The 12361-nt window shown below is 35.4% G+C and overlaps 1 protein-coding gene across 1 annotated transcript; it reads right to left on the bottom strand.

Annotated features, from left to right (window-relative positions):
• Nucleotides 1-1585: 1585 nt before the first annotated feature.
• LOC131614663 (uncharacterized mitochondrial protein AtMg01250-like) lies at nt 1586-1960 on the bottom strand. The gene has a single exon (XM_058886223.1). It carries the CDS (start codon nt 1958-1960, stop codon nt 1586-1588), a length of 375 nt encoding a protein of 124 aa, XP_058742206.1.
• Between the last annotated feature and the right edge of the window lie 10401 nt (nt 1961-12361).

Raw genomic sequence — 12361 nt, 5'->3', positions numbered from 1 at the left:
TTGTGTAAGCAAGAATTAATATAAGAGAGAACTAAGAGTTCTCCAATCTTGATATACAAGAACGGAACGAGTCCGACAAAAACGATATTACAAATCAATTACAATTACGACATAAAAGACAAAGGTTCTTTGCTAAAATCGTAAAAGTTACAATTAGAATAAGCAATATCTTCAAATGAAGATCACCTCCAAATCAAAATCTTGATATTCCAAAGAATATTGTTTATATTCCAAACGTCATTCCTAAAACAAAAGTCATTCCTTGTCAACCAAATAATCCAACAAATGGCTAACCGAAACACCCACAATTTGCCAACTTTGATACTTTTTACACGACCCGTGGAATACCATTCCATAAAAAACAGAATGCAATCTCCCTCACTCCAACTCGGATAATCCACCCACACACCAATTTCTTTCCAAACAACCTTAATCACATCACATTTGAAGAAAATATGGTCCCTATCTTCCAAATGCAAATTACAAAAAACACAATTTAAGTTAGAAGTAGGAAGGTTAATACCTCTACACATTAAAAGGTCTTTAGTAGGAAGCCTATTCACAAAAAGTCTCCAAGCAAAAGCTTTAATCTTAAAAGGGACCTCCATCTTCCAAATCTTTTCCAAAGCCTCATCATTTCTATTAAAAGGACCAAAAGGCGTACGCAATAAAGCATACCGATGGTATCACGAAGATACCGTAAAAACCTTTTCCGAATCAATAAGCCAACACACGGAATCCTTCACAACATTCATACCCCCAAACGTCTCTAAAAGAGCCCGCAAAACCAATAACTTAGATAATAAACCCGCCTCAACAAACACAACCTTCGAGATACCTAAATCTCCCCATATCTACACCCCCTCACACCGACCTCCCATAGCCGCTACAGACACTTTATTCAACGAAGAAATCGCCAAAAGCTCTGGAAAAACCTCCATCAAAATAGAATAATTTAATCAACAAGCTTCCCAAAACGGGGTGATAAAACCATTTCCCAGTTTAAAACAACAATTGGAAATAAAAGGATCCTTAGCAAAAGGAGTAAAATTACCAACCTTTAGCAAGTCCCGCCACCAAAAAGATGATAAAGAAAGTTTGAAAGAATCCCCTCCACATAAAACATGCATGCTTAAATCGCCATAATGAGCCTTCAAAACATCAAACAACAACGACCTCCCACCATTAACAATCCTCCATCTCCAATTATTTAAAAGGACAAGATTAAAGTCTTTAATATCTTTAATGGCTAAACCTCCTTTTAAATAAGGCAATATCACAACTTTCCAACTAACCCAATGAATGTTCCTCTTCTCGTCCACTCCCCCCATAAGAAATTACTTTGTAACTTAGTAAATTCTTTAACCACTTTAGCCGGCATCTTATAGAAATACATGGTAAAAATAGTGAGAGAACTCAAAATAGACTTCAAAAGCGTGATCCTACCTCAAAGATTTAGAAAACGGTTCTTCCATCCCATCAAATGATTTTTCATCTTATCCAAAAGCGGGAACCAAGTAGCCTCTTTCCTTGGGTTGAAACCAATGGGAATACCAAGAAAAAAGAAATTACTAGCTTCAATCTTTCAAGAAAGATATAAAGAGGCGGCATCCATAAAGTGAGGCGAAACATTAATCCCAATCAATTTGCTTTTATGAAAATTGATGCCAAGACCCGAGACTAGCTCAAAAGCTCTCAAACCAATCTTTAAAGCCTTTATTTGCTTCCAAGAACCTTCGCTGACCATTAAAGTGTCTTCCGCAAATTGAAGAATATCTACACTACAACTCCGCTTAATCACCAAATTCTCATATTCTCCAATTTCAATGGATTTCCGCACCAACCTAGTAAGAGCCTCCCCCACAATAACGAAAAGAAAAGGCGATAATGGATCCCCTTGTCTTAAACCTCTCTTTACAACAAACTCCTTAGTAGGACTCCCATTAACCACAACCGACATGTCGTTTTTAAAGACCAATAATTCCATCCATTTCCTCTATTTATCTCCAAATCCCATTTTTATCTACAAATAACGTAAAAAATCCCAAGAAACATTGTCATAAGCCTTTTCAAAATCAACTTTAAAAAGAAGACAAGAAATACCTTCCTTCCTAGCATAATCAACCACTTCGTTAGCCACCAAAACGCCATCGAGCAATTGCCTACCCAGAATGAAAGCACTTTGAAAATGAGAAACAATGGAATTCAACACAAGTTTCAATCTCCCCGCCAACATCTTAGCCACCGCTTTGTACATACAACCCACCAAACAAATCGGTCTATAATTGTCCAAACATAAAGGATTGAAGGATTTCAGAATCAAATCCAAAAAAGAAGAAGTAACCGCCTTTGATAATTCTCCTCCCACAAAAAAATGATCAAAGTACCTCAAGAAGTATTCTCTTAAAAAGACCAACACCTTTTACTGAAAAGAAAAGAAAACTCATCCGGTCCCGGACTTTTGGCTCCACCACAACACTTTAACGCCTCAATAATTTCTTCTTCTTTAAAAGGTCTTTCAAGCCATCCTCTATCCTCCTCACTAATACTATCAAAAGGAATCCCATCTAAAATAGGAGCTACTCCTTCCTCCTCTTCAATTTTTTTTGTGAAATGACGAACAAATTGATCTTTAATATCCTTTACCGTTTCCAAAATCCCTTCTGAAGTATTTATAGGCCCAATGTGATTATGTCTTCTCTTCTCCTTCATAACCTTGTGAAAAAATCCGCTATTATAGTCACCTTCATTTAACCACTTTAAACTAGATTTTTGAGCTAACATATTCTCTTTTATTCTCAATTTTGACCAAAACCGGGTCGTTACCTCCTTCCTACTAATCAAAATATCCGGATGAAGATCCTCCCCTTTCACTTCCAAGAACTAGTCCCCAAAATTAATGTCTCTAACTTCCTCTTGTATTTTCAAATCATTTCTTCCAAAAACCTCTTTATTACACCATTTAAGTCTCTCTTTGAGAAAAGTAAGCTTTTGTTTCAAGACATAATCCCTTCTACCTTCCACCTTAAAGTTTTTCCATTCCTTTTCCACAAAAGAGAAAAAAGAATTACAAGAAAACCATTCATTGTTGAATTTGAACAGTTTAGGACCCCAATTGTTATTATCCACTTCTAACCATATAAGACAATGATTGCAAACATCTCTATCTCCCACCAATTAACCAACCACCCCCAATCATTCACCACTTTATCCGAAACAAGAAATCTATCAATTCTACTTATCGATTTACCATCACCACTATACCAAGTAAATTTTTTTCCTTTGCAAGGCACATCCACCAACATACTTTCCTCTATGAAATTTGCGAAGTCATTAATATTAGACACACGCCCTCTTCCTTTCCTCTCGCTACGCGCCTTAATAGTATTAAAATCTCCGCCAAAGAATTCTCTTTTTAGAGATCTCACAATACAAATAAACATTAATCAAATAAAAGAAATTGTTGTTCTTTCGAAATTTAACGCCAAGGTTGTAACAGCCCACTCGAACCCTGTACCCTGGGGTTCAAGTACATGTTCATTCCATTCCCACTACCAATTGTGCTAGTAGCCTAATTGATAGTGAGAATGGATTGAACATGTACTTGAACCCCAGGGTACATGGTTCGATTCCCACGAAAGGAAAAAAATTTACTAGAGAGGGGGGTAAAAAAGATCGTGAGGTGACAGTGTCGGGAACGTCGAAGGCTCGTGCTGTTACATAACAAGGTGCTTTTTTGGTAACAGCCCGGGCCTCTCGCAAGGCGCTCCCGACACTATTACCTCACGAACTTCTCCACCCCCCTCTCTAGTAGAGGTTTTGCCTTTCGTGGGAATCGAACCTTATACCATGGGGTTCGAGTACATGTTCATTCCATTCCCACTACCACTTGAACTAGTGTCGGGAGCGCCTTGCGAGAGGCCCGAGCTGTTACAAAGGTACCCCTCCCCTTTGAAGCTCGTGATAATTTCCAAAAAAGTCCTCCTTCCACAAAGTTAAAAGACCCCCCCGATCTTCCTGATGAATTAGAAAAAGAATACCTGATACCTTTGCTATTCCAAAAACTCTTCGCCACAAAATCTTTTAAATTGGATAATTTAGTTTCTTAAATCATGAAAACATCCGCTTTGCTCTTTAGAATAAAAGAACTAATTCTTCTCCTCTTAAGAGCATTGCCACCCCCTCTAATGTTCATAGTGCCAATAATCATAACAAACCTTTTTTAGACTCCTTCATACCGCCTTTTCTCAATAAAGCTTCTTTCTCCAAAGCTTCAATCCTCTCTATGACTTCCAAATCGACCCCTTTATACACCACCCCCAAAGCTTCCATAGCATTCCAAATCTTTGAACCGGCTTCGCAATCTAAGTTACCCTATTGCCTACAATTATTTCTATTGATGTCATTCATACCACTATGGTTGCCGTGTGAAACAACATCCCTGTCAACATTGAGAACATCCTGAACAGACCTCAAAGAAGTGGCCACACCTATACTGCTTTTTGAAGAAACCCTAGGACTGACCAATGAGGAGGCATGCCTTTGCTTGGAAACACGAATCCCATCTACCAACAGTTCATTCCCTTTAATTTTTTTTAACATTCCAAACAGATCTTTTATGAAGAGATTCATCAATATCCGAAAAATTCTTGAAAATCAAATTTTTGTTTCGACGCTTCTTCTTTTCCTTAGCTACTGTCACCGCCTTGTCGAAAGAATCGATAGCCCCCACTTTAGACGCGAGATTGTAGCCATTTGCACCCCCACCGCCAACCGAAATTTCCCCGTCAAAAGCTACTACATCTTCAGGTTTCCTAGAATCCATTATATGCTTAGTTGGAATACAGATATTGTCCGCTACAAAAGAACCAGAATCCGCAGACAAATCGACTACCAAAACAGTCTCTGCCCCTGAAATCTCATCCCTAATTGAAGCCATATATTCGTTCTGCTTAAACTGGCTCGACGAAAAACCTAAGTCCCCTGGAAGTTGCTGCAAACCCAAAGCATTCTTCTCTAAAGACTCCGCTTTCCTACTTACTTCACCTCTACCTGAAGTAGAACGGCCCTCCCCATCAGCCGAACCCACAACACCTCCTACACTAGAAAATTATTTGATAACATCTTCCGAGTCCACTAAAAAACAAGTCGTGTCTGTTTCTGATATAGAAGAAACAAAACCAGAAAAGAAGGAATTTGAATTACCAGAATTCGAGGGATGATTACCACACTCCTCCCGAAGCACCAAATTAAAAGCCCTATCATCAATCATAACCGTCATACTTTCCAACAACTTGAAATCAAGGGGCACCGAAATTCTTATCCTGGCAACATCGTAACATAAGCCTCTCGCTGTGTATTCATCTAAGCACAAGAACTTGCCTAACGAATTCGCCAACAACACAAAAAACTTGGCATTCCAAGCATGAGCGGGAACTCCAAAAATCCTGATCCACACAGGCCTAACAGCCTCAACAACACCTTCTTCCCATTTAAATACCTTCTCAAAACAATTCTTCCACCATAATTCCCCTTCAAGAACGAAATTATCGATGACATCACGCTCCGATTCTTCCAAAATGCACAACGAATCACCTAAAGGAGTGACCTTGACATTATAGTAGCCCTCCATCTCCAACTTGGTATGCATACTATATGTGGAGCCTAAAATATTCACCCTTCCCACGAACGCTTTTTGTAACATGTCGTTAACATCCTCCGATGATGAATAACGCACCTGGTACCTCTCCTTCACAACTGACTCGATCCTATTATTGTTTACAACCTCCACAAAAGACCTGCTCCAATTCCTAATGGAATTTCTCCCCTCTACATAATTAACACCCCTATTCAAATCATCTTCCTTCGCTGCACTCTCCCCAAACCTCCTCCTTCCCCCATTAAGCCTTTGTGCTAAAGGAACAAAGTGCTCAAACCTTGACTCGTTTGCGTGAATTTTCCTCTCGCCAATCTGAAAATTATCGAAAGTAACTGCCAACAACCTCATGTCTTCTACCTCCTTAAACCTCGCAAAACCGAATCTCTTCCCCACCTTATTTCTCCTTGGAGATATCGAAACCTCCACTACGTTTCCTATACAGCCAAACAAATCATACAAGTCCCTAGCCTTGGTTGAATCTGGAAACTCAGAAATGTAGAAGGAAAATAACTCTCCTGAGCCAACACCTCTTTGTGCCCTACTGAATGGGAAAGTATCCCACATAGGAACCCTATTTCTGAAAGATTTTCTCCTCACCTCCACCCAGGCCTCCCCCCTCTGCTGAACCTCGCCCCTCATTTGGAGTGAAACAACAATTAGAAACCTAGATCTGACAAAAGGACAAAGCAAAAAAAAAAAACCACAGCCAACGAAACCCGCAAACTAAAAACACAACAGACAAATGCCCTAAAATCAAAGAAAAGAACGCATAAACCAAAAGCCCCAAAACTACTCCTCCACCAAGGTGCCTGATCCTAAAACCAGGAGTTTAAACCAAAGATGAAGCAGAAGAGGAAATGGAAAGACCCTTGATGACTGAAACCAGAAGAAAACAGACGAAGCTCAACAACGCTGTGACATCTCGAAACACGATCTACACCCTCGATCTACATCACCGTCGGAATCGCATAGCTCCATTTCTTTTTCTCTAATTTCCTATCATTATGTGATTGTAAATTGATGTAAATCATACAAAAGCTCGAACTGATATATGCAAAATACATTATATTCGTTGCATACATGGTTTTTCCTTGCATAGAAATTAAGTGTATATATAAATGAGAATTCATGATATCTTTCTTTTACAACTAGATTGCCTTGGTTAGATTATATGATTCATTTAATCAAGGAATTAAATGTTGCCCTCATTTCTTATCCATTCTATATAAAAACTAAATTTCATTAGTCATCTTAAACATAACAGGGCACAATGGATAATCATACGATCTTGATTATTTTTCTTAATCAATGTGTCAATTATGAGAATTAATTTCTTAAAGTTTATTTGCATGATGATACTTCAAAATTTACCCCAGCTAAAAATATGAAGATATTGTTTTGACGGGACTAATGAAAACTGGATGGCAATGTGTGATTCTAAAAAGGAATAAGAAGAATTCAGCCACAAAATTTAGATTATAATGGAAGAATTTTTGTTTGTATAATATTTTTGACAAGACATGAATCTTATGTGCCGATATAAATAATTAACTTATACAAAAAGATTTTATGCCAATTGCTGATGATATAACAGAATATTCTTCTCTTTTAGTCTACGGGAATAACAGAATATTCTTGTTGTTTGATAAATAGTATTATGCCCTGCATTTTCTCAAAGCACATTCCATTTGAATAGGATTCTGATTTCTAGACCAAAAGAATGTAAGAGATAGATTTTCTTTTCCAATCTATGTGTTAAACAAATGAAAAGCTCAAAAAATAAAGTAGTGAAGCATTTTATTACAAGGTATATAAAATTATACACGTTAATTTGTTAGACAATCTAGCTAACTCATAACTTTCTCACTAAATGCATACACCACCAACAACAATCAAGTCCCATTAAGTAATGTTCGCTGCATGTTCGCTGCATGGATCAATTTCTGTAATAAGATTCTATCTAAAACTATATATAAATTGTTAATTTTGAAATTTTTCTTAATAACTTATCTTATAATGTTTTAAGTCTTTCTCTATCTCTATAACTTTGATTCCTTTTCATCTGATCTACACTTTATTTTACAGATTTTACAGGTCTTCTCTCTACATGACAAAATTACCTAAGTCTACATTTCATCATCTTATCATGTCTAGTCTTACAACGGGCCCAATGCAACATTATTATCTTTGCTACACTTACTTTATTTTTCGTGTTAATTTTTAACCATCAAACGTTTTGTCTAGTACAACATTGCAAAATTTACCCCTGTCCGATAAAAATTTCCTTTCATCTTGAGTGGTACATTTGTGTCATATAAAATACTTGAAGTGCTCCTCCTTTTCAGTCATCCATATTGAATTCGATGGTTTACGTCCCATTATATTTTTCTATCATTTTGTATTATAGACCTAAGATATTTAAACCTCGTGACTTCTAGGATGAAATGGTCTCCAACTTTCACTCTGGGTTGGAAACGCTTCTCCTTTTGCTCAACTTACGTTCCATTTACTCCGTCTTACTTCTGCATAGGCGAAAGTCGTTCGTTTCTAAAGCTCATCTCCAAGTCTCCAACCAGCTCTCTTTTAAATCCTCCTCCAACTTTTTAAGTAGGACTAAATCATTTACAAAAAAATACATGTCTCTCGGTGTTGGCTCTTAGATGTATTATGTGAGTACATCCAAGATTAAAATAAAAAGGTAGGAGTTTATGGTTGAACCTTGATGCAAACCTATTATAACGGGAAAATCGTTTGTCTCTCCACCTTATGTCCATACACTAATCGATACCCTTCATACGTATCTTGGGTAGCTCAAATATATGCAATAACCATTTTATTTTCTAGAGCTTTCCATAAAATATCTCTAGTCACTCTAGCATATGACTTCTCAAAGTCAATAAAAATTAAGTGCAAGTCCTGTTGGTCCATCAGATACTGCTTCATCATATGTCGTAGTAGATAGATGACTTCAATGGTCAATCTCTCATATGTTTAATCAATATTTCTCATAAGTTAATGGTATGTCTCATAATTTTTCACAATTATATATATATATATATATATATATATATATATATATATATATATATATATATATATATATATATATATATATATATATATGTTCTTATAAAACTAAAGTGATTATTCTCCATTCATCAGACATTTACTTTTATTTCATAATTTTATAAAAGAGTTTGGTGAGTCAATCAATGCATAATTCAATAATTTTCCACACTTCAATAAGTATGTTGTCTGGATCAACCACCTTATTGTTACTCATCCTTTTCAAAGTTTACTTTACCTCTTGTTTTTGAATTCGACGATAGTAATTATAGTTTCAATCCTATTCTCTAATGTCGAGTTTGCTAGAGCCCGTGAGATATCATATCTTTCATTAAATAAATTATAGAACTATGTCTAACATAGCATTTATATCATTTTCATGAACCAAGACTTTACTCTTTTTTTTTATCTTTAACATATTTCATATGATTCAAATCTCTTATATTTCTTTCCCTTTCCTTATCAAGCCTAATATAAAATTTTCTCCCTCCTCGATTCCTTAATATTGGTATAATCTGTCAAAGTTTAGGTTCTTTCTCCAATCGTCGTCTTTTTTATCTCGTTCTTATATTTCTTATACTTACGCCAAGTTTCATCTTTCTTACACCTAGGTCATTCAATAAAATAATATTTTTACTCTAACTTTACTTAGAACACTTTAATTCCACCTCCCTAATTCTTTACCCCAAAGTTCAAAACCTCTTGATTCTCCCAACGTCTTTTTTAGCTACTTTTCTAATCTCTTAGGCTATCTTATTCCACATATCATTTGTATTTCATTGTAGTTGTCAAACCCTCCCTCCAAAATATTTTTTTGGAAACTTCTTATCTTCACCATTCAAATGCCACCACTTGATTTGTGGCGTTCTCACATGACTTCTTATCTTTTCTATCCGTTTGAACATTATACTATGATTAATACTCGATGTTGTATAGTCAAACAATCTGTGGAATAACTTAAGAGTCGAAACAAAACTTTCTATCTAACTCCTTTATAAGAGATAAATCTATCTAAAAACATGTCACCTCAATCTTATATGTGATAAGATGTTAATCTATTTTCGTAAATGATGTATTAGTTATAATAAGATCTGAAACCGACACACTATTAATATGGGTGGAAAAGTGAGAGTTTCAACCCATATTCTAAAGTTTAGTCTGTTTTATAAAGATTGACGATTGATCTAGTATAAGCATTGAGACCGACTCGTTTTTCCAGGTTGTAAGAAAAATCAAATATGGGAGAAAGCACCATCGACGGTAAGCGGGTGTTCAAGAGAAAACCAGGAGTAACAGAAAAAGAAGAGGAAAAGTTCAATGCTCTTCTTGTAGCAAACGAGTACTCAAAATAGAATGGGATTGACTATGATGAAATTTTTTGTCTGGTCGTTGAACATGCTTTTATCAAGGCAGTGTTAGCCTTGGTAGCTAGTCGGAATATGCATTTAGATAAGATGGGTGTGAAGATGACATTTATTAAAGATAATCTAGATGAAAAAATTATATGGACGAAGGTTGCAAGATGCAACGGCAGACGTGAACTTCTAATGCGGTGAGGGAGGCTGACCTACAAGGGTAGCACTCCAACAATCAAGTCATTATATGAGTGAGATGAGTGAATGAAGTTTGAGTTTGAAATTATGTATCTAAGGAATAGTGCACTTTTCATTTATAAATTGGACCGATTGTAACTTCCCATTATTCTTCAGGCGTACAATGTAGGGAGTCGTTGGATGTATCTTGATTTGGATCTCCTAACTCTTCCCTAGGGTAATACCCGTACACAGCAAGTGGTTTCACTAATTGTCGCTTCCTCTGGGTCGTGGCCGTTGGTCTTTCTGGACGACACAAAACACTTAGATATTGCCTTATGATTCTTTTATTCCCTATTGATGAGGTTTGTCTTGTTTGTTGTAAGGCGTGTTTGAATACATTTGAAGAACACATAATTCATTGTAAGGAGCTTTCAGGCTTTAAATACAACATGACATTGTTAGAGGATGTTCTATTTGATATATTTTGACGAGTGGGAAAATCTGTGAAGAAATAGGTGTCTGTGAATTTCTTGATAATCCAGTGGATGGGAGATCGACACTTAGTTCAGCATATCTTCTAATGTACGGTTGGATACGATGGAAACACGCATGTGTGAAAATGACTAGGATTTCTCCATTAGTGGGAATGGGGACTAGAGGTTTTACTATCAGACATAAAACCCCTCAAAGATGCTTTAAGTAAAAGTGTCAAACATGAGAAAGCATGTTCTGACAATTAACATACTTTCATACTATTTTTGTTTTCTACTTTTGCCTTCGTAGCACCAGAGACAAGGTGGATTATTTTAAAGAGTCCAAAAGTTCGTGCATAACTATGGTGTGTCTTCTAAATCAATGTAGGTAGCATTTAGGAGGATTGATATTGTCATCTAAAAAAATAGCGGCATAGCTTGATGTTTGTTTACTTTCTATTTATAAATAATCTTTATTATTATTATTATTATTATTATTATTATTATTATTTATTATTATTATTATTATTATTATTATTATTATTATATTTTAAAATAGAACAGTAATTAAAAAAACAACTAAATCACCAAATTTTACCCACAATTTTTGCCTTACAAAACAGCAAGCAAACATGTTAAATTAATAATAATTTTAAATTTTTGTATTGAGTAGAAACTAAAGTGAGAAGGTGCAGGCAAGACATTTAAAATATATGGTTTATAGTTGTGTTATGTCGGCGATGATAATATACACGTTTACTTGATTAGTGGTTATTTACCAAATTTTAATTGCCCTACCAACTAAAACAAACATAGTGTATCTGTCATGCTTAGAAGATTAACAACTCACAAATCACAAGCATATAATGTAAGTAAGTGGATTAATGACCCACTATTTGAAATTTGCGTCTAGTTAGGTGTTATGATATGATATACCTTATCAATTATGATCTTGCTTTCAAGTATTTATCCTAAATTTGTTATAAATACGGTGGGTGATACACGTTAAGTTACGATATCATTATGCGCATTTTTTGAACCTTATCCAAATAGAATATGTGACGTGTCATTTATTTTTCATCATATGCATGACATGTGTCAAATGGAATAGTTAGAATAATTGTAGAATCTGACTTTTATTTGTCGTTTTCAATCAGCACAAACTTTGCATCTTGGGAGCTGTGAATTGATGGGCATGTAGATATGTAGTAATAGAAAAGTTACTACTACCTTTTTTCATTTGAGTAAGTGGGATTGGGACGTCACCTGAAAAACGGCAATGGGCACAAATGTGAAATATCATGTCTCTCAAATCATATCATCAAGTATAAAAATAAGTTGTTTAAATAATTAAATCAACAGATTTTTTAAAGTAAGAGAATATTCAAATTATAAAAAATAAAGTTGTCTTGTGTTAAAAACCTTTTGAGAAGACTGAACTCACTCTCAACATTGAAATTCAAGTTGATTAAAATAGATAATGAAATCAGGCAATCAAATATAGAAGGTGGATTCAGTGCCTTTAATGTTACATGACTCTGTGACTTTGGTCTATTTAATTGATTATAATGTATTATCTTTTGGAAGAAATTTATGTTGTAAAGAGAGATAACCTATTTTTTTATCAA

Source organism: Vicia villosa, linkage group LG6, assembly GCF_029867415.1.
Source record: "Vicia villosa cultivar HV-30 ecotype Madison, WI linkage group LG6, Vvil1.0, whole genome shotgun sequence".
In the NCBI taxonomy this organism is placed as follows: domain Eukaryota; kingdom Viridiplantae; phylum Streptophyta; class Magnoliopsida; order Fabales; family Fabaceae; genus Vicia; species Vicia villosa.
This window is presented reverse-complemented; position numbering and strand designations above follow the sequence as displayed.